Here is a 23,131-nt window from a genome sequence, read left to right as displayed (position 1 = left end):
AAGTGTGATGGTGACAAATTGGTTGAACCCAAGAAATGACGAAGCCCTTGTGCAACTCTCACAGGGTTAAAATAAAAAAACATAAAGGGCAGGCTGTCTTGAGTGGGATACAAAATCAACGTCCACACCTTTTCTCAGAAGCTACAGGTGGTTTGTAGTGGAAGGTGGAGAGGTGGCACAGAATAGGTGGAAACTGGCTGTTAATTAATGGTAGTTTCTTCCCCTTCACAACACCTTGGCTTCCGGTTCTAAGCAGGATGAAATAAGGATGTTTCCTACTTTTTAAAGAAAGAGTTGAGCCAAAAGGAAGTGTGATCAGAATAGGCAGCTAGTTCTGGGAGTGAGATGGCGTCATACATCAATTCACAGGCAACTGATAAAATTTTTTATTCCACTTTTGAATTTTTACACTTTTCCTGATTATTCTGTTTAAGGTGGAAACTAGAACTGTTGGAAAGACATACACAAATCTAGCACATGGATAACTGGGGATTTTTCTTGTTTGGCTATACTATTTTCACAACCACAGGTGCGCTTGCTCGGCGATGTAACCGTCACAGAAGCAAACGTGAGGCAGAATACTGGTGAGGAAGACAGAGCAAGGAGCTACCGACACACACACAGGCTTGTTCCGCATTCACTACTGCATTTTCAAGCGCCAAGTATTAACTGCACATTTTTGTTCAGCTAGAAGGGGGGGGTTGGTTTTTTTTTCCTTTTTTCTTTTTCTTTTTTTTTTTTTTTCTTTTTTGGTTTGTTTTACATCAGTGCATGAATTGGTTCTTTTCTCATTTCAGCAGATGGACAAAGAGGTGGACACTACAGCTACATGGAATGTTCGAGGGAGAGGGGTACTGTGAGACTGGTAGGCCTGGCTATTCTGGACTCTCCCCACTGCGGAGTTCATGCAACTTCCCTGCATTGTAAGGTCTTGTTCAGACAGGTCTGTGAACTTGGCTGGAGGAGGCACACCTGGGAGATCTGGTGACAGGTACTATCGAGAGTTATCAGGGCTGGCTGCAATCCAGGGAGAAGCCATGGATGTTTAAAAATACTCTAACTCCGGTCTCAGTATGACTGAAGAGCAGGAGGCGTGCTGACAGCTGGCGGAGGCTGGAGCTGTGTGCTGGGAGCTCTTCTTGACTCTTGGAAGCGCCGCCTGCTGACCAAAGTGCTCGCCAGCTAGGCTCACTCCCTCCCGGCTCCCGGCCCTGCCCAGGCGGGAGGATACAGCGAACAGAAGACAACAGGGGAACTCAAAAAGAAAACGGTGTAAGGAAGCGAGATGGAAACTTAAAAGAGGGAAAAGAAAACCAAAGTCAGCAATCAAAAAGAACAGTGGGAAGAACATTCTGATTTCAAAATTTAGAAGCCGGGAGCTAGGAGGCACTCGAAGATGGAGTACTTCACAAGTGAAGGGCCATCTCTGCAGATGTTACTCTTAAAGGTGTCACCCAGGAAACAGAGAAGGCCATTTTGAGAGGCTACACGCACGGCTTTTTGCTTCTCTAGCTCCTGGTTACAGGAAAACAGATTCCACCACGGAAGCCCAAGACAAATCGGGACGATGGCTGCAGGAAAGGGGTGTTGGCCACACGCCACCCGTGTTCCAGGAGCACTAGACCTTTTCACGGGGTCAAAACCCAATTATCTGCCACAAAGAGTTTCCATTTCAAGCTTTGCGTTTACTCAGAGGAAGATACTGTGGACATCTGCAGTCATGAACTTGACTGGCCACAGCCTGAACTGGCCAAGTGCCTGCAACCCCCAAAAGACAGGCAGAACTACTGTGAGTTACTGTCACACTTGAGTATCACAGGACAGGTGTCTCACTCCGTGCCCCAGCGTCACAATATAATCTCTATAACTTTCTGTACAACTTTACAATGGAACTGTATTTCAGGGACTAGTTGGATATCAGATTAAACTTTCCAAAAAGTTACACATAATTCAGGTCTATTTTTTCTACCAGTAAGAGGTCTGCTAAGTTACAAAACCCCATAATCACAGTGTTCAGTAAAAAAAAAGAAAAAAAAGAAAAAAAATTTCAACACAGTAATCCTGTCAATGTTAATCAAAATAAAAACTTCAGAATGCCGTGGCATTTATGGGACCAATCAAAGTTTTAGATACAAACACCAGCTGTTTATCCTGTGGACCATTTTGCTAGGCTGAGGCTGTGAAAAATTGAAAGTCGACGTACGACTTTTTTTTTCTTTTTATCGCACAAAAGGGATATATGTGGAGGGGACAGAGTGACACCGAACAGATCACGAAGCACAACACACATTAGTTCTCTCCCTCTCCAGCGTCTCCTTCATCTCCCTGGTTTTCCGACGTCCACAGCTGCAAAGAGAAAAACAGAGCTCGAATCAAAATAGGGCTCCTCAAATTTACTCGGGGAGGCAGGCTCAGTCCGTCAGCTGATCTCCCGTCTCCACTGCTTAAAAGTCTTCCTGCCTTACTGCGGACAGCGAGACTGCAAAGGTCAGAACCTCGGCAGTCATTTACAAGCACCTTAGTAAGTTTAATACTTTTCCCTGTACTTACAGGGTACAGCTCCCCTCAAGTCTTGGGCAACAGTGAGTGGGAACAAGACCACACCCCCCCAGAAACAGCCGCAGAATCCAGCAATACTTACAGTGAGATTGTCCCTAAGCAACTGCATGATCAGGGTGCTGTCTTTGTAGGACTCTTCGTTCAGTGTATCCAGTTCAGCAATCGCTTCATCAAATGCCTAAAACAAAGAGCCTTTAGCAAAACTGTCACAGGTTCTCCGGAGCGAGTTCTGCCCCAGTTTTTCCTGTTAACAAGTCAATACAATCTCATTTCCAGTACAGCACTTGGGGGGAAACTGAGGCCATCATGACCTTGTTTGCAAGCTGCTGCAGCAAACAGATAATGCGCTCTCATGAAGCACCAACCAACGATGACAAAAAAGTCCTAGCTAAGAGCCTCCGAGGCCAGGAGAAGGCAGCAGGTGTTACGTTCAACCCTGCACGGATTCACAGAGCTTGCTTAACTGCCAGCAGTATTTCTAGTAACCCTTTTTCTTCTTTCTTTACAAAAACTCAAAAGGTCTGGATACAAGGAATAAATTGAGAACAGAAGTTCACACCACTAAATCTGATTCAATTAAGTGAAGGACCCTAGAGAACTCATTTTCTACAACTTTTCCAGATTAAAAAAATTTAAATAACAGCGTGCATGTTCAAAGACTAAAAAACATGTAGAAAAGGCAGCTGAGTTACCAAGACAGGAGGTAACCCAGCAAAGAAACCTGGTCCAATTTCTTTGGTTTACACAGCCGTAACTTCGAATCTTGGTATGAGGAATACAATACGTAACAGTGGCCTACAGAGCCCAGAGCTTAATAAGGAACAACATGCTACCCTCCTCCTGAATTTTCTAGAACCATCCCCCAAACCAGTAATCAAAAAATGAAAATGGAAATCAGCAGGGTGCTGAGAAGAAATCAAAAAGTAATAGGCCTGTTATTTATCTCAAAAAAGATCTAATCCTACCTCCAAAACATCTTCAGAGAAGTCTAAGATGGTGAGTTGTTAAATGCAGGTAATAAAAAGAAGTTCTTAAAAAAAAAAAGGACAAAACTAACCAAGTGATCAACCAAACGCGCACATACACAAGCCCCGTCCTCCTGTGAGCAGAGAGCACAGAAGGGCTTTCTCACCGTTTTGGCCAGGCTGCACGCCTTCTCAGGAGAGTTTAGAATCTCATAGTAGAAGACTGAGAAATTCAGTGCCAGGCCAAGTCGAATTGGGTGTGTAGGCTGCATTTCTTTCTTACTAATTTCAAATGCTTCCTGGTAAGCCTGCTGAGAGTTCGACACAGTGGCTGTAAGAAAGATAAGAACATTAATGGGGAGGTTCTTTCCCAGGTGCATCACAAGCAGGACTGCCATCCAGTTATTTTACCAAACTGGGCGCGACTGGGGACCCATGAGAGGAGGGGACAGGGTCTCTGGCATTTGGTTAACAACTGTTAGCTAAATGTATATTCTAAGCCAAGTGCTGCATGACAGCTTTGGGAGACAATGAAAACAATTAGGACAAAGTCTCCTAAATCAGTTAAGAAATACAGAAATAACCCTTAACCAGACAGAACACGGGAAACAATATGCTCCAGTAAAGAATCACGGACTTTAGAGTCAACAGACCCACACGTGAATTGACTCCTATTCACTAAGACGTGGGGTTTGGAGCGAGTGAGACCCCCTCGAGCCCTGGTTTCCTTATCAGAAAAATGAACAGATTCCCACCTTAACTCCTAGCGTTTTGTACGGAATAAACGAGACTCTAAAATAGTTGGCACCTAGTAGGCCCTTAAATAAAAGCACAGCTGTAGTTATCACCATCGCAAAACGCTTACGTGATCAAAGAAATCCATCACCATTTACTACAATGGTTCCAGGCTATCATATACTTTCAAGTTTCAACGAACAAGCTTCCCCCCACTCCCCACCAAGAAAAGGAGCTCCCTGAACGCACTACTGAGCCACACTGTTAATGCCCCCTATGTTTCCCCCTTAGATACATTCTGATTTGTCAACCCCAGACCATGTAAATCACAGTTCAGCACAATGCTGTGATCTTTAAACTTTTCGGTACCGTGATATGACTGTCTATGGGGAACAAAGCAAGCAAAAACTGTTTAAAATTATTATGAAGGAAGACTGGATCTACTATTGGTCAAATTTCTTCCAAACAAGAAAAAGCTACTTACTTTGTTTATTATCTCCAGATGCCACCTCGGAAAGATATCTAAAATAGTCTCCTTTCATTTTCAAGTAGAACACCTTACTTTCGGGTTGTGTAGCATTGGGAATAAGGTATTTGTCCAACAGCTCCTAAAAAATGATGCACATTCTGTTAAGAATCTGGAAATATTAGAAAGAAGATGTTATAACTATCTTTGAGATTCAAGACACATACTACCACTTCTAAATAGTATTTTTTGCAGATTAAAAAAAAAACACCAAAATTTCCATCCAAAGCTTTTTAAGCGGTTTTTAGCCCAGGTCATAACAGCAGGTGCCTGCGTTCTTCTGTTAAAAATCGCTCTGACCATCCACAAGGGGTTGATTAAAGTACAGCCATACAATGAATGCTACGTAAGGCCTTTTTAAAAATGACAATGCAAAACTACACTGATAACATGGTAAGGTTCTCAAAACAAGTCTGAGTGGAAAATAAAAAAGGATTATAAATACCAGATGAATCCTATTTTAATATTAAAATATGTATGTGTACACATAAATATGGCAGGGAAAACTCTTGAGGAGTATTTATCAAGATGTTAATAATGGTTCTCTATGTGACAGGATTAGAATGGATTTTTATTCTCTTATTTATGCTCTTCTGCCTGATTCCCGCCCCTCCCTTTTTAAAACAATGAACTTGTATTACTTCTGTAATTAAAAAAAAAACTTTACCTTTTGGGAGGAAAAAGGCACTAACAGAGCAAAACTGCCAAAAACTAAGTTGAAAATCAGTCGGACCTGGGTAGAAGTCCCTCCTCTGCCACTTACGACCTGTGACCCTGTGTTTACGCACCCCTGCGCCTGGCCTTTCCCGGCTACACGATGGGGAAGTGTAAGAGCCATCTTCTAGGGGGATTATGAGGAGAAATGAGCTAGTGTACATCAAGCGCTTAACACGCGGCCTGGCGCGTAGTAAGCGCTCAAGAAGTAGCTAATACTATTATTAATAATAAATTCCTTTAAACATTTATGCTTACAACAAAAGCAGTTCTGAAGGAGTCCAAGCTTCGTGTACAGAGCAATATTTTCGAAGAGTTGTTTTAGAATGTGGCATCCTGAAAAACTGGTTAAGAGGCAGTAAGTACCACGCTTTTCTTCACATTCTTTCAGATGCTCTTAAAAGCTGGTCTACGTTTCAGGAATTATGGAACTTTCTTGCCCTTGGAATGCATGCCAAACTTCATCTGAATGCCAGATGTACCTAACATTCAGGAATTAGTGCACCATTAACAAACCCCCAAATTACGAACAGGCAACCAATTTAGCCATGACACTCGCACGCCATGAGTCTCACAAGAAGAGCAGCTCAATGCAAAAGCTCAGTTGTAAGGGAATTGAGTCAGAGCGAGAAGGTGCAAGGGGCAGTCGTCACTTTACTACTCTTTGCAGACAGACAGGGTGAGACTCCTTAGGGGTTAGGGAGGAGGAGGACTGCCTGGTGGCTGACAAGCTTTGTACTGGTTTTCAAAAGAAAGGTGTCAGGGGCAGTAATTCGGAGAGGCAGCCAGCAGGGGAGGAGGTAGATCCACAAGTGTGAATTCCTTTTCCCTTCAAAGCAGCCCTCACTGTTCATTTTTACCTGATTTCACCTGGAAGAAAAAGAAAGTTCCCAGTGGGCTCAGGATGTGAGGGAAAGACAGTATGATCATGATTTGCTCTAGGACACGCACCCCTCCCATCCAACCCCAGACTGTGGCCAGAGTGAAATCGTTCAGAATCAATCACCTGACCAAGGCTTACATAAAAAACCCAGGAGAGGACAATCCCGAACCACATTTGATTTGGCTTCAGAACGCAGGCTGAACTGACGGGCGTGGCTAACTTTTCAGGACTTTACACGGTGCGGGCGTGACCGGGAGGGGGAGAAAGGGGGCTCAGCTGCTTGCTCCGGTCTCGCCTGCTGGACAGGACATCACCACCCAGACCGACACACAGAACAGCCTGTCTGTGGCTGCACCTACCAGAGATCCTGCCTATCTGGACTCAGTTTCTAAAGAAAAGGTGGAGGGATGTTGTCAGTGTTCCTGTTTATCACAGGTCTTTTTCAGGGGACAGGAAAATACCCCATTTGTGACAAGCAACCTCTGATCAAACAAGGTGATGGAAATCACATCGTATACTTAAATATTAGTTCCAACTGGTTTTCAGCTTTCCAGTACATTCTGACACCTTTCTCTCATAAGCCGTTGGAGAGTCTGCACCTGCACATCACAGTGAACGGTCTGGAAGTCACTACGTGAAAGGGAAGCCCTGGCCTCTTACCAGAACGTCGTTGCAGATGTCCTGCAGCTCGGCCTCTATCTTCTCCCGGTACTCTTTGCCCATTTGCTGCTTTTTCTCATTCCTCTCTGTCTTCTGCTCGATGCTGGAGATGACGCGCCAGGAAGAGCGGCGGGCGCCCACCACGTTCTTGTAGGCAACGGAGAGCAGGTTTCTCTCCTCGTTGGAGAGTTCGTGCCCCTGCTCCGTCACCGCCTTCATGGCCGCGGCCATATCATCATAGCGCTCGGCCTGCTCGGCGAGTTTGGCTTTCTGGACCAGCTCACTCTTATCCATGGTCGTTCCCTAGAACAGGAGCAAGAGAGAAAAGAGAGAGAAAGCAGTGTCAGGCTGCAGGGCCCAGGAAACGCACATGGGAACCTTCTCCCAACCCGTCTGGTAAGAATCGTAGCTACATCTGCAACATGTGCTTCCAAATGCCCCCAGCGATACTGAACACGAGCACTTCCGGGCTTAAGAACCTTGCTAAGTTCTGTGGCGTTTTTTTCCCCCCAATTAATTTTCCCAACAGCCCTTTGAGGTGAAAAACTGGAGATTCAGAGAAGGCAAGTGATGCGCCCTGGGCAACACTGCTGAGACCCACAGAGACTCAAGTCTCTCTGTCCCCAGGAGCCCAGCCGGCCTCCTCTGCACAGGGAGGCTGCCGGACAACTATTTCTTTAGAGGCTTATGCTAAACACACATCCTTAACTTTTTCCCCCCAAATTGCTGGTTTTGACCATTACGACTTTCTTTCAATAATACGGAGAAAAACACCTTACATGTGACGATTGCTTCGATTAATTTAATGTTTTTGTTTCTTTTTTTTGCTTGCATTAATTTTAAAGCAAAGCTAGCACTTTAAATATTACATTTGGTAGTTGCCCATCCAGGGTGGCACCTAAAAATAGGAGCCATTGTTACCGTATCTTCTATTTACTAACTTTGTTACAAGGACACATTATACATAAGAGCATAAACCAAAGGCAGGCAGATTTAGCTCTCTCTAACGCCAGTTCTGCTCCTTACAAGCGGAATATGACCTTGGTCACATCACCTAATCTCTGAGAGCTTCAATTTCCTTACTGGAAAGTAAGAACATTGTCTCCTCACCACGGGGATGCAAGGAGGAACAAATGACCTAATCTAAGTGAGTTTAGCACATCACAAACAAATTATCAGGCACTAATTTTGCATACGGTATAGGCTGTAAGAGCTAGGAGTATACTCAAGATCCACAGCTGCAGAACTTCAAACCATAACTGGGCCCCTTTAAAAATATTTTTGAGGGGCGCCTGGGTGGCTCAGTTGGTTAAGCATTGGACTTTGGCCTAGGTTATGATCTCGCCCTTCTCAAGTTCAAGCCCCACGCTGGGCTCTGTGCTGACAGCTCGGAGCCTGGAGCCTGGAGCCTGCATCGGATTCTGTGTCTCCCTTAGTTAATTCCTCACTGTAATAATCACTATTTACAGAGAACGCAGTGTTAGGATATGTAAAATCTGTATGGATAATATAATAATATGTAAAAACTTGTTAACCAAAACTAACCAAAAGCTAGTTTTATGTACTGTTAGTTTAAATTTTGGTATATCTGTGCCATGGTACAAAAACATACTATTTTAAGGTACAAAAAAGTAAACTACTACTTTAAATAGTAATAGGAACACCAGTATCTTTTTAAAGTTTATTTTGAGAGAGCATGGGGGAGGGGCAGAGAGAGGGAGAGAGAATCCCAAACAGGTTCCACGAACGGTGAGATCATGACCTGAGCCAATATCAGGAGTCAGACACCCAACCAGCTGAGCCACCTCGGCGCCCCAGAGTATCAGTATTTTTAAAACAAATTCTTCCAGGGGTGCCTAGCTGGCTCTGTCAGACTCTTAACCTTAGGGTTGTGAGTTCAAGCCCCATGTGAGGTATAGAGATTACTTAAAAACAAAATCTTTAAAAGATAAAAACAAAAAGCCCAAATTCTTTCATTACTATATACACAGTATCGATTACTTCCATTATTCTACACACAACTGAAGACTCTGAAAATGATGAATGATTTTAAGATAGGAAAGAAAGTACAACCGCTCCTCTCAAAATGGTTTTGCTTCAAGTATTTCTGTATTTTCAAGGGAGAAATTCTACAGACAGGGCCCTACCGCATGAAAATGTTTTATTAGATGAAGCACAGAGGAGACACGCCCCAACCTAGACAACGCAGAAAGTTCAGAACTACTATTTCTCTTCCCACTGCTCATAATCCAAGTCATCCTCAGAGCCTCGTCCTGTGCAAGGCTCGCTAATTCTAAGCCCACACTCAGTGAAGCAAGTGTCACCTGATCCGCCTGACATCCTCACCCACGTCACTAGAAGGAGACTGTAACAGAGATAATAATGCTCATGAAACATTCCACCTGCTCTTTTACATTTTCCGACAGTCCCCAGGAGCACAGCGTTAGTTCTCATGAAACAGCAGTGCTGATGCTATTTCCAGGTGACAACTGAAAGCTTGTATGTCATCTGCCAGGCTCTCTTCTTACACACCCAAGTAGGCTGTGTGCCCTAGGTGCTGTGCGCAGGAAGCCTGACACCCTGAGTGTGTTGTGCGGGGGCTCCTACAGGCTGGCACTGGACTTGAAGTATGAAAAAGAAACAGTCACTGGGTGAATTAATGGAGATGGTGAGGCTCTTGGGTGCCACAACACAGCCTAGTCTACTCTGATCAAGTCCATCAAAAGGACACCATCCTTCATTTTCAAATTACACGGTTACTCAGGATGTCTAATTTTCTTGACCAAAGTCATGCAGATCAGGATACAACCTCTATCAGCAAAGAATCCTATGTTCTCTGTTCCTCAAAGCATTCTGGGAGAAGTCCACTTTCAATGAACCTCAGAAATGCTCCAATTTACAGATGAATTCAAAGTTAGCAATCACTTAGTGGCCCACTCCGAAGTTCATCAAACAGCACCTATGCAACTCCACCAGAAAAGATTTCAATTAATAAAGTACTGGCCAAAAGCCGATTCAGAGCCAGGCCATTCTGTGCAGCATTATAAAAGAGTAGCAGAGAAATGCAAAGGACCAGCATTGCCAAAGATGCCACGAAACCCTTTGGCCTTGCCAGGTCCCCAAGAAAGCTCCCCTCCCAAACAGTAAAAGTTAAATCCTACCTCTCTGAAGAATCCTGATCGCTCCTTGGGAACTCCCAAAGGTCCGTGCCCTATTTCTCAAAACCAAATAGGGGCTGTTTAGGGACTAACTATTTCCAGTTTCTTCAGGATGCCTGCAAGAGTTCCTAGACATGGAGAGCCATCATGATATGTGAAGACTGAACACATGCCTTAAAAATTGTACCCATCTGTTTAAAACACATACACACACAAACTCCAACAAACAAAATCCACAGCTAACTGTCCTGATGCCTACTGCTTACGTAACTTTTGACTTATATAACACGGATTTTGAAGCAGCTAGACCAATTTCAACAGGAAATGGGTTACACAACACCCAGCAGTTTGGAGGAAGGCAGGAGACGAGAGAGATCTGGAACTGTTTCTGGTGCTACTTCTGCAGTAAGCCTCCCATCCAGTTGCCCCAGACCCCGGCCTCTGGTGTCCTGTTACCTTCAGCCCTCTTCACGTCTGTAAGATCAGACCCATTCTCAAAACTGTGACTGAACCACGTCCTGCTCAAAATTCTTTAAAGTTCCCTCCTGCCAATAGTAGCCGGATTCACTCCCGTCATTGAAGATTTTCCAACCTGTCTTTCTAGGCTTTTGCCAAAACATGCTTTCCACACAATTTGTGCTTCTGCCAAAATGGTTTTCTTGGGAGTCTGCTCTTCTGTCTCCATGTCTTTGCTCGCGAAGCCACTCCCTCTGCCTGGAATGTCCTTTCCCATTTACTGAGCACACAGAAGTCTTCAGAGCATGGCCCAAGTGCCACCCCCCCACCCACGAAGTCTTTCTGAAACCAAGCTGGAGATGTCTAACAGGATAGCCACTGGCTGCATGTAGCTAGCTATGTCACATGTGGAAATTGTAGTATTTTGGGTATACGGAGTTACATTTAAAAAAAAATATATTACAATAGGGGCACCTGGGTGGCTCAGTCAGCCAAGCATTGGACTCTTGATTTCAGCTCAGGTCATGATATCAGGGTCATGGGATCAAGCCACGAACTGGGCTCTGCACTGGGTGGGGAGCCTGCTTAAGATTCTCTCTCTCCCTCTGTTCCCCTTCCCTGCTCACACACACTCTCTCAAATAAAAACAATTTTTAAAAATAATAAAAAATTAAACATGATTAAAGTAAATCTCGCATGGTTCTTTTTCATCTGCATCTCTCTTCATGTCTTAACACAGTTCTTCAGTTCTAACATGGTATGTACACATCTCTAAGTCCCTCACCGCACCATCAACTCTTCGCTGCAAAGCTCCCATAGCACCTTGCAATCAGTATCAACTGGCATCTGCCACACGAACAGATCCCCAAATGAAGGAATTAAATAAAACTGCAAATCTGGCAGTGCTCCCAGATAACTCAAAGCCCCAAGCACCTATTCTTCACAAGCACACTAACTCCTCATGATGTTCATACCTCATTCCTTGTACTCCTGGGTCCTACTTCAAAATTAGTCTGTCACGGGTGTCTGGGTGGTTCAGTCGGTTAAGCACCCGACTTCGGCTCGGGTCATGATCTTGCGGTTCGTGGGCTGAGTCCCACATCGGGCTCTGTACTGACAGCTAGCTCAGAGCCTGGAGCCTGTCTTCAGATTCTGTGTCTCCCTCTCTCTCTGACCCTCCCCTGCTTGCACTCTCTTTCAAAAATAAATAAAAACAAAAACAACCCCCCCAACCCCCCAAAATTAGTCTGTCGAAGGCACAGCACAGGGAATACTGTCAGTGGTAACAGCATTGGACGGTGACAGGTGGCAGCTACACTTGGGTGAGCACAGCACTAACGTGTAGACGCATCAAATCGCTATCTTGTATGCCAGACCCTAGGTACCACAGCACGCCAACTGTACTTCAATAAAAAAATAAATAAAAAGAAACACAAAGGAACTCTTAGTCCTGCCCCACCGTCACTCAGTCCCCCTGGATGACTCTTTTGGCAGCTCCACCAAATAGAAACTCTGCCCAGCCTTCAAAGTCCTTCGGGATGCGGCTCCTCCAAATGGTCTGTTTTCCAACTGGCCACTCTCCACCATGGACCTTTTCTCTCCGGTTGGAGAATACCATCGAACACCCGATACAGGTCATGCTCAAACCCCCCTGAAAGTGCTTTTTTAGTTCCTTCATCTAGGATGCTCTCCTCGGTCCTTCCGCCTGTGCAAACTCTATCCATCCACCTGGCTAGGAAGCCTTTCACGGCCACCCCACCCCACCGAGGTGCCAGCCTGTGAATCCACATGCACTTGCAGCCCATTACACAGTCCAGGGCCGACATGCTGCACGTTGTCTGGTACAGATGATGAGCAGGGTCCATTACAATTGGCCCCACGTGTGTGTGTCCTCCCAGGGAAGCTTCCCACTTGTTTCTCATTTAATGTCGAACACTGTTGCCAAGCACAAAACAAATGCTCAAATAAGTACCTGTCATTTTTTTCAACAAATGAGTACCAGGAGAGCAGAAAGAACACCGCGTAGCGGATGTGGCATGGCCGAAAGGCAACAGGACCAGCCGTGAGCACAGGGTGTGGTACGACAAAGCCCTGTGAGCTTGCTCCATCTTGGCCTCCCAATCTGCTCGCTGGAGACAGGACATCTAGCTCACAGAAGGTGCTGTGACGATGTGGCGCAGGGAATTAAAGGAAATCTTAAATGCAGTGTGAAACCAACGAATCACTATTCCTCTCACAGTCCCTACACAACCCTGTCAGCCCACAGATGTGAGCCTGGCTTTTTATTTATTTACTTAACATTCGACCCAGGAGAAGGAAAGCAAGTCTAGATTCTTCTGGTACAGGAAGTGAGTATGTGCTGTTAACATTCCTAGATAAGACTCCACCCTTTTCAGCTGCCTCAAAAGAGACATACACGTTAACTGTAACACGTTCATTCATTAGCTCCTAATTGAATTTTCTTGAATCGGATGCCCACAAGTGATGGTTTATAATCAGGACCTACCTTTCTTCTGAGACTTTCAACCAATGTCCTACCAAGAAAAAAACATCAGTCAGGCAGCCTTTATTTGGCCCCCCCGCCCCCCCACCTTCAAAGACTACAGTCTCACCATCAGGCCTGGCACTAACAGCACAGACACCAGAGCAAACGTGCTCGAGGCCGCAACACATCAAAGCAGGCAGCGCACCAAGGGGCTTCCCTGTGCGGGGCCCCCGTCAGGAATGTGGACACAGAGATGCGCCCCGATTGGTTCTCAAGCACAGCCAAAGGAGGGTGCTGGGCGTCTATCTCTTCTAAGCCACTGTATAAAGTCCTCTAAGCGCTTGAGAGGACTGGGAGGCATTTGCAAAGTAAATCAGCAATGCTTAGGGAAAAAGTGGAAACAAGCTAAATCTCCAATAGCGGAGCATTTAAGAAGATGGATAGTTGGTACAAAGACTACATGGCCGTCAAAAGAAGGGAATTAATGTCATTGGTCTATTACAGAGATACATGTTATACGAAAATGAGGCACAAAAGTATCTCATTTTTGTAAAATACCACTAAATAATATCATGAAGTATAATTCTGAGGGTTGAGGGGGCCCGTGAAATAACAGGATTTCCTTCAAATACAGGAAACCTCAAATCTGACAGTAAATGCTGAAATAAGAGTATCTATGAACCGACCAAGGCCCTCTCTCTCAAAATTCTTTGCCTAAAGGATTTCTTTTAGCCGGGTTCAGAATACTGAGAGACCATTACTCAGAAGCAGTTATCCAAGCACAAGTAAAAAAATAATTAAAATGACTACCTGGGGTTAATCCATATTAAAAGAAGAAAAGCAGCCTTGCAAAGGAAGAAAAATGAAAATGACCTTATGAAATGTGGCCTTTAGATGTATCTAACCTTCTGCTCTGTTTTGTTTTCAAGGAAAAGAACATGCTCAATTCTAAAATACTGAGCTTTAATGGAGTTTAATAATTTGTTAGAAATTTAAAATGAGGACGTCATAGTCTATCATGTGTCAGGATTATTAAGCTCTATTATGAAACACAGGAATGGAATGTTTCTAGGAAAGCCCTACATACAACAAATCTGGGCTTCTAATGAAATATAGTGCACATAATTCAGTGTGTGTTGAAATCACCACAAATGAAAAAACTACCAGTATGAACCCTTTTCTTGGAACTCAAAAGAAATATAATGAGAAGTAGTGTGGTCCTCACCTCTGAGTCCTTACATTCTCCAGCCTCCCCACCCCCCATGGCAGGAACAGAAGACAGAACATCTTTAAGGGTTCCAATGCTCTCCTTGAAGAGGCAATCAGCTAGAATCAGAGGGAAGGTTTAGTTTAACAGTGGCTGGGTCCTAACTGGTCTTCTGGGCTGGAGTGGTTCTGCCAGGAGGGGAAAAGGAACTCCAGATGCAGGCAAGAAACACAGACGTATGAATAAAGAGTACGTTATATGTTTCTCTAGATGAAACTGAAGAAATCAAAGACCCAAGTAGATAAAGAGATGAGCAGAGCTATGGATCCAGAGAGAAAATTGAAAGGAGCACCTTAAAAATCTAGACTTGCAAATTTCCATGGGGTAAGGGAGGGTCAGTAAATTCTGACCAGCGTTCAGCCATACCATTCTGGACAGAGCACCCACAGCACCATAAGGCCAAAGTCACTCTGCCTGCTGAAGGAAAGACAGCTGCCAAGCTACCGCAGGAAGGACTGAGAAAGTTTGTGGGACCAGGTGGTCAGGGGGTGCTACCTAGAAAAAGTGAAGTACTCCTAGCTCTTAAAGAAAACTACTCGCTGTAAACACCTCCTCTAAAAAGATCTGTGTGCCATTCACCACACAAAATTCAGAGTCTTCTTATCAACTTAATTCCATCCAAACATTTGCAGGCTCTCTGCTAGAAAATGGAACACTGCATGTCTGAAACACAGACTCATTAGTGCCGATGTCCAGCAAACATAGAATTGTGGAGGAAAACATCTATTTCAAAATCTTTTCCCTCTTCTGCATCAGCTGCTGAGTATTATTATGTTCAATTAGCCAAAATTAAAACACTGGAGGTATTAAGTGATACCCAAGGTCACACCATGTGAACTCAGCAGACAGGACAACAAATTGATCTCTTGGCTTTAAGGGATCAATCCCAAAAGACAATGTGCTAATTCTGATCCATAAACACAGCTCAACTGGTCATTCTTGTGAACAGGGTTCAAACGCTTTGAGCCCACCAGCATAATGGAGTGATTCAGCCTAATCACCAGTACCACACGCCAACTCCATAGGTTACCTGACCTCTGTGTGTCTGTTTTCTCATGCATAAAACAGGCAAATCTACAGAATATGGTTCTTGTAAGGAGTAAACCAATTCACGATGCAAAATACTTGTCTCTACACACTGCAATCACTCAAATAGCAGCCACACACAAGTCTAATAACCAACATGGTCAGCCAGGGAAGGGACACTTAACTACACACCTCATTTTTTTTTTTTATGTTTATTTGAGAGACAGTGAGAGAGTGCACGCACACAAGCAAGGGAGAGGCAGAACGAGAGAATTTGAGGCAGGCTCCAGGCTCTGAGCTGTCAGCATAGAGCCTTGACTCAGGGCTCAAACTCAGGATCTGTGAGATCATGACCAGAGATGAAATCAAAGTCAGAGGTTTAACTGACTGAGCCACCTGGGTACGCCCACACCTCATTGCTTTTAAATCCAAACTGATTTCTTTAAATAATTTTAAAAGAAAGGCCCATGTTAATTTACCTAAGTTTATTTCTTTTTTTTAATTATTTTATTTTTTGATACAGAGAGAGACAGAGCATCAGAGGGGGAGGGGCAGAGAAAGAAGGAGATACAGACCTGCCATGCTGAGTAGGACTATTTCATCACTTGATACATCTTATTTTTTTTTAAAGTTTATTTATTTACTTTGAGAGAGAGAGAGAGAGAGAGAGAGAGAGAGAGAGAGAGAGAGAGAGAACGAGAACACAAAAGCATGAGTAGGAAAGGGCAGGGAGAGAATCCCGAGCAGGCTAGCCCAACACCAGGCTTGAGCCCACCACTTCAACATCATGACCTGAGCCACCGCTTAACTGACTGAGCCACCCCGGCACCCCTCAATGCACTTTTTAAAAGTACATGAGGCTTATTTCCTACATGGACAGAGATAAGTAGACCACATCTGACCTATAAAGTACACACTGTATTTATACTCTTAGTCTACTTTTTGAATAAAGCCATCTCAGCTCCAATCAGGAGACAACACTATACTAATTTTTGACTAATGTTTCTCAGCTAATTAAAAAAAAATTTTTTTAATGTCTTTATTTTATTCTGAGAGAGACAGACACACACAGAGTAAGCAGGGGAAGGGCAGAGAGAGAGGGAGCTATAGAATCAGAAGCAGGCTCCAGGCTCTGAGCTGTCAGCACAGAGCCCGACATGGGGTTCAAACCCATGGACTGTGAGATCATGACCTGGGCTGCAGTTGGATGCTTAACAGACTGAGCCACCCAGGTGCCCCTAAGCTACTAATTTTTAAATTATTTTTTAATGTTTATTTATTTTTGAGAGAGACAGACAAATAATGAGTGGGGGAAGAGCAGAGAAGGAGACAATCAGAAGCAGGCTCCAGGCTCTGAGCTGTCAGCACAGAGCCCAATGTGGGGCTTGAACTCACAACCTGCGAGATCATGATCTGAGCTGAAATCGGACGCTTAACCGACTGAACCATCCAGGTGTCCCCCGATATTTAGATTTATATATTCAAACCGAGTTTCAACAACCCCTGAGAGTATTTTATGTCCATCTCCCCTTTTCAAAAGTCCATGCCAGCTGATTAAATAAACAATAACAAAAATACCCATCATTTATGATTTACCTAAACGTATAAAGCACTAGGTGTTTATCATTATCAACTCATTTAATCCTGAGTATTCTATGAGGTAGGTGCCATTGTCCCCTTTTACAGATGCCGGAGTAACCTGCCCAGGGTCACATGGGCATGAACTGACACATGGTCTTTCCTCTGTGTGGAACTACCTCCTAAAGCTCAACTATGATCCCCAATGCTTAAGGAAAAGATTAAATGGGCAATTTTCCCAAAAAACCATACCAAGTTATTATAGTGGGATTTCAGAAGTGGCCTCGAGTTAATTATCTAGCTTTAAAAATCAAAATAAAAGAAAGAAGTTAAGAATAGCATATGCCAAAAACCCAACAGACTGTCAAATAAGCTTTGTGTGGTCTGTGGGCAAATAGTAACAATGGCCAGGGTTCATATCTATTTTGCTACCTCTGTCCCGGTCAAGGCCATTCAGAAATAACTTTTACTGTTAGGCCTTTCAGATTAAACAATAAAATAAAACTAACAGGAAAAAACTTACATAAGAGAACTGGCCAGAATATTAAAAAAAGTCATCTCACTAACTTACTGCTGGGAATGACTTGTTCTCCTGAGGCCTTCAATCAATCTAATCTCATTCTAAGTACGTATTAGAAACACATAACTCTGTCTATATTAGAAGATCTTTTAGTCCAGAAAGCAGTAAGCTTTCTTACTTGGCTTTTAGCACACATATCCCAAAATAGAAAGTACTTGAGTCTATTTTTCCTCCTTAAGTATTCCCCTTAGAATCCAGCTCCAACTGTTAAGTTTCTCCCTCATGACAGACAGATGACGACCAGAACCATATTTGTGTAGAGACCAAGATGATTATAATGCTCAGAAGTTGCTCTTAAAAAACGAATTTCTCCCCCCCTTGCTAGTGTGAATCGTCACCTCTCCTACAAAAATGCAGGAAGTAAGGAATATAAGGTCTCTTTACAAACAAATCTTAGTTCACTCTAGGGCACCCTTCAAAGGATAGCTGCCTAATAATGTGATACCACTGAAAGAAGGGGTAGCCTAGGAGGAAATTGTAATTTAGAATTTTCTCTCTACTTATGTAGATCTATTTCCTCCTCTCTTCTTCCCCAACAAAATACTGAAAGTATAAAAATCTACCCAAAAAAGGTAGTATGATAAACCAAAATCAGCGATGGTAGTCCTGACCACACCCCTTTAGGGAAGGCACCTAGGATAACATAAATCGGTGTGCCACAAAGTAACTGATGAACTCTTTCCCTAATACGAAGCAAATGCTAGAAACACTGGGGTTTTCACAAGCCCGCCTCCCGATGCAGTGTTGTCCCAGCAGGCCAAAACGAATACGGTCCCTCCAACATATTAAACGATATGTAACTTCAAATATAGCTAAAATTGCTGCCCAAACACATTCTGTAACAGGATACGTGTAAAGAAACATTACGAACTAAATGGTGTTCACACAAAACATGTTCTACCATCAGTGACACCGATCAGTACAGCGAGGGAGCCTGGGTTTGATTCCTGGCTGCAGCGCTACTTACCTTGTGCTGTGGGTATAGGTATGTGTGTATACACCCCTGGGCAAATTATTTAACTTCTGTGCTTCAATTTCCTTATCTGTAAAATGGGGCTAATTGTACTTACCTATCGTTGGTTTTTATGAAGCCTTGGTTAATATGCGTAGGGTGCTTAGAACAAAGCTTGGCACACAGTGAGCAACGTAAGTGATTATTATTATTATTATAGACTAATTATCTGATGCTACCTCAACAGTTGGTGAGTAAATTGCAAATGATGGATTCTTTATTTCAGTTTATTCATTTGAGAGAGAGCTCACATGTGAGCAAGTGCGGGAGGGGCAGACAGAGAGGGAAAGAGAATCTTAAGCAGGCTCCAGGCTGTCAGAGCAGAGCCTGAGTCAGGGCTCAAACTCACAGAACCGGGAGATCATGACCTGAGCTGAAATCAAAGAGGTGGATGCTTAACCAACAGACCCATCCAGGTGCCCCACAAATGGATGGATTCTTGGGTCTATGCTATGTCTAGTCTCTATGTATGGATATTCACGGATATAGTCAACTAACATTTATTAAGCACCTACTATATCCCAAGTGCTTATTTTAATTACTGAGTTTGCCACAACACAACAAAGCCTCTGTTACCATTTGCATTGTACAGATGAGAAAATGGGCTAAGACTGGAGATGCTGTACACAAAATAAAGTTCTACAAGAATACACTGATTTTTGAAAGTACATGTACATAAAGCAGGGATGGGTCCCGTCAGAATGCAGCTGGAGGAAAAAAAAAAAAAAGAAAGCTATTAATAGTGAACTCTGTGATTAAAAAAAACAAAACCAAAAGCTTATATTTAACAGTTTCCAGTTTGTCAAAAGGCCTCTGAACACTCTGGAGACAGAGAAGCTAAGTACCAGAGATTAGTAACATGCTAATGATCCCACAGGTAGAAAATGCTATAGGCAAGACCTGAATCAAATTTAGCTGACTCCAAGTCCAGTGCTCTTTGTTTCTGTATCCACATCCAACTGGGCAAAAGGCACTTTTTGCAGTGGCTCAAATCTCTGGAGACTGCCTCTGGAACTAGCATCATGGGAATCCGCTCAGCCTGGTTCTATGGAGGTTGCCTTCCTGATCTATAGAGCTCCAATTCTAAAATGGCTTCAACATAACACGAGCACTGCATGATGGGAAATGTACTGAAGATTATAGGGTAGGAGCCATACTCCAGGGGCTGACAGTCCAGAAATATTTGGTCCTGATGAATGAGGATATTCAATCAAAAAACTAGGCATGTGGTCTAGTCCAAATTACCTCATTTCTCATAAAGACTTCATCTGTAAGATGGGTGAATGGCTTCTTATCTCACTGAAAAGAGAGGGTAGGAAAAGAATTCAGTAGCTGCTACTGAATTATTTGCGTTCCATTTGGAAGACCACACCTAAAATTCTAAGTTGGGTTCAGGAAAACCAAGAGGTTTTACCCTCACCATCCTGTATGCAGCTGAGAAAAAAAGATTCAAGAAAAACGAGGGCTCAGGACAAGTGACATATTCCTGAGAAATGGGATAGCTGGAAGCAGCCAAGAAAAGCACTAATAATCAAGCCCTATTTATACATATCAATTTCCAAAGGAAAATGCAAAAGGCTGAGTAGCCGTGTGTCCAGTGTGTGGTTTCATATGAACAATTGAGACAGAGTGAGAAATTCGGACAATTTTCATGTTCTTGAAAGTGCTTCATCTTTCTGCTTTGGATCCTGTGGCCACCTGATTTTGTATGTTCCTAAGATCATCTTGCCAAATTCCGTCTCCCACACAGGACAAGTAAAATCAGAGTCTGATGCTACCTAGCCTTACCAAAGAGAACAGGAGTGAGGAAAGGCCAAGAGACATGCATTTTTACAGAAATGTTGGCAAATTGTCTTACCAATACTGCCACCTTTGAAAACCCCATTACATGCAGTTCTCCATTTGCAATAGCAAAGATGTACTCCATCCTCCGAAGAAAAGGGGCCCAATAAAACCTACCCCTTCCCCATCACCAGGGATGCCACCATGCAAATTTTAATTTTGGGTAAGGACACAAAAGACTTTGGCATTAAATGACGGTAAATACCGTGGGAAAACACTCCCGATTTTCAGTCTATGACATTTTTTCCCCGGGGCATCAGGCCTGACTCAGTAACCGGTTCCAACAAATGCTATTTTCTTGCTTCAAACCCCAACCCTGCGCTTCCCAGGGAATCTCGGGTCCTGCTAGGCTCCCAAACCAGCGAACGATGATGAAATGGCTTTACTGCAAAGTGGGAGGGGGTTTTCCCTTTGCTCTCTCCCAAGGTTAAACCCCTTACCCAACCAGGGGGAGCCAATAGAGGCCCTGGGGCTCGAAAACTCATCCGTATTTGGTTAAATTTTAATTTTTGGAAACCAGAAAGCAAGGAACAGGGTTAACAGGGCTTAAAGGGTCGGTTTTCGCCAAGGAGCAGGGAGGGGTCGCGCAAGGATCGAAGCTAGTGGGGGATGGAAAGTCGGGGGTCTGCCGCCCGATATCCCTTCGGGCCCCGTTCGGAGCCGCACCCCGCCCGCAGGGCAGGGCCGCAGGCGCCGAGGGTAGTCCAGGCCTTTAACAAGAGCGATGGGGCTCGGCCCCGGAAACAGGGAGGGGCCGCGGCCAGGCCGGGCCCGCGCCGCAGGCGGCCTCGCGGGACCGAGGAAGCCGCGCGCTAACACCTCCCGGGGTCCACCCGCGGGTTCGCTCGCGTCGCCGCGGCGGCCGCCGCCGCCCGGGGAAACCTTTGCGCTTGGGCCCCCAGGGGCCCCGGGCGGACCCCGCGCCGCACTCACCGGGGGAGGGCAACAGGGAGAAAAGGTGATTGCGGGCGAAGCTCCGAGCGCGGGTCACCGCTTCCTTCCCAAGCCCACTCCTCAGGCAGGAGCGGTGGCGGCTGCAGAGGGGACGGCGGCGGCGGCAGCAGCTACCCCGGCTCCGGAATCGGCGGCGGCGGTGGCGGCAGCTCCACTTCCGCTCCGGTCACCACTTCCGCTCCGGCCCGAGCCCCGCCCCGCCCCTGCGCCGGCTCCTCATTGGGCGAGCGGGGCACGGGGTTGCCCCGGCCGCCCGAGAGGGGCGCTGACTGAGGGAGAAGGAAGGAGAGAGGAGACCCGGGCGCCGTGGACGCGGAGCGAGGAGGGGGCGGGCGGAGGGGGACGGAAATGCGGACGGATGGCGGAAGGAGGCGGGAGGAGAAAGGGGGCGGAGTCGGGGGCGGAACGCGTGGGAACTTGGGGAGTAGGCGAGGTGAGGGCTTGGGCGGGCCTGAGCCCTAGGTCCTGCGCTCTCTGCTTGGGCTCGGAACCCGGCAGGACCAGGACCACAGTCACCGGGGTCATCCATTCCCTCCCCACCCAAAAAGGAATCGCCACCAGTTGGAGGCTGAGGTCAGTCCCCTTTCGCCGTGTGTTTTGGGAATACTGGACCTAGGAAAGGATAGAAATTGCTCATTCCTCAATTTCGCTTTGTCTTCCCTTTAGACCTTTAAGGTACTTAGAAATTTCCTCTTTTGTGCATCGGAGAGGCCACGTGAAGTGCCAGGAACGAACAGGCCAAGTCTTGTTTTTTTTGAACCCGGTCTCTGTGATCCCTTCGTTGAGACACGCCCTTCCCAAGGCTCCTAGGAAAAGCTTAAGGAAAGGAAACAGGCCTCTACAGCCCCCCACCCCCATTAAACTCAGTTCTCCAGAACGTCTTTCACTTCCTCTCCCTCCCTTTCATTCATTCTTTCAACAAATATTTACCGAGCAGGCTTTGCGCTCAGTGCTGGAGACAGAGCAAGCACGAGTTAGACGGGCCTTGCTGTTTCGGAGTTTACAGTCTGGTAGGAGAAAGAACAAAGTAAATAGGCCTTTGTCATCTCTCTTAGCTGAATGATACAAACTTCTAACTCACCACCCTACCCTCAGCCCTGCCCCCATCAACTGCCAAAGTGATCTTTAGGAAATGCCACTCTTATCTTCCCTTTCTTGCTTAAATCTTTTGGTGGTTACTGAGACCTGGAAGACTATTGATAAGCGCCTTGAGGGTGACAGATGACAATCAAGGTTCTCCCTTTCCCTGCTATTTTCTATCATAAAACCCCATTTAAACGGGCTGATGCCTTATCCTCCCAATATGCCCGCTCCAGTATTTCTAGACCATTTGTGTTAGTTGCCAACATGTTTTAAAGACAGAAATTTCTGTGTGAACAGAAATCTTCATCACCACCCCATCTGGCATTACTGTGTCCACATTTCTGTGTAGGAACAGTGGGCTGAAGCCTAGGAGTGGCTGCCCACTCGAGGCTGACGAGTCAGACTTTTCAAAGTGCCAGGGTCCCCTCCCAACCTGAGTCTGCTTTTCTCATTTCTGTATCTGCATATAGGCATTTGTGCCAGTGGCCCCTACACATCTAACTTGCGCAGGATCGAAAGAGAGTGTTGTGTAACGTAAACAGCACGGGTTTGAACCCCAGAAGAGTTTCCGAGCGCAAAAACTTCTTCATGGGGGATCCATCCCTGGCAAACCAAAAAAGATCAGTAATGTAGAGATTGCTTAAGTTG

At 45.0% G+C, this 23,131-nt stretch overlaps 1 protein-coding gene across 2 annotated transcripts; it reads right to left on the bottom strand.

The window, feature by feature from the left end:
- Window positions 1-362: 362 nt before the first annotated feature.
- YWHAB (tyrosine 3-monooxygenase/tryptophan 5-monooxygenase activation protein beta) lies at window positions 363-21,575 on the bottom strand. Of its 2 annotated transcripts, XM_029916399.1 has the most exons (7): window positions 21,380-21,575; window positions 19,850-19,903; window positions 7,043-7,345; window positions 4,744-4,867; window positions 3,692-3,855; window positions 2,642-2,737; window positions 363-2,346 (listed from the first exon to the last, which is right to left on the bottom strand). In XM_029916399.1, the coding sequence occupies exons 2-7, from the start codon at window positions 19,859-19,861 to the stop codon at window positions 2,290-2,292; spliced, it is 756 nt and encodes a 251-aa protein (XP_029772259.1). In that variant the 5' UTR covers window positions 19,862-19,903; window positions 21,380-21,575; the 3' UTR covers window positions 363-2,289. The 2 variants fall into 2 exon arrangements, with proteins under 2 accessions (XP_029772259.1, XP_029772260.1); XM_029916400.1 differs by lacking the exon at window positions 19,850-19,903 and having other exon boundaries at window positions 21,380-21,574.
- Between the last annotated feature and the right edge of the window lie 1,556 nt (window positions 21,576-23,131).

This window comes from Suricata suricatta, chromosome 12, assembly GCF_006229205.1.
Source record: "Suricata suricatta isolate VVHF042 chromosome 12, meerkat_22Aug2017_6uvM2_HiC, whole genome shotgun sequence".
NCBI lineage: Eukaryota > Metazoa > Chordata > Mammalia > Carnivora > Herpestidae > Suricata > Suricata suricatta.
This window is presented reverse-complemented; position numbering and strand designations above follow the sequence as displayed.

What these genes read in the sequence shown, in the direction of transcription:
- YWHAB (XM_029916399.1), bottom strand. An exon ending in ACATCTGCAACGACGTTCTG is followed by an intron (nt 4,868 to 7,042) that starts GTAAGAGGCCAG and finishes ATCATTTTTTAG; the next exon opens with GAGCTGTTGGACAAATACCT. An exon ending in CGTGCAGCCTGGCCAAAACG is followed by an intron (nt 2,738 to 3,691) that starts GTGAGAAAGCCC and finishes TCTTTGTTTTAG; the next exon opens with GCATTTGATGAAGCGATTGC.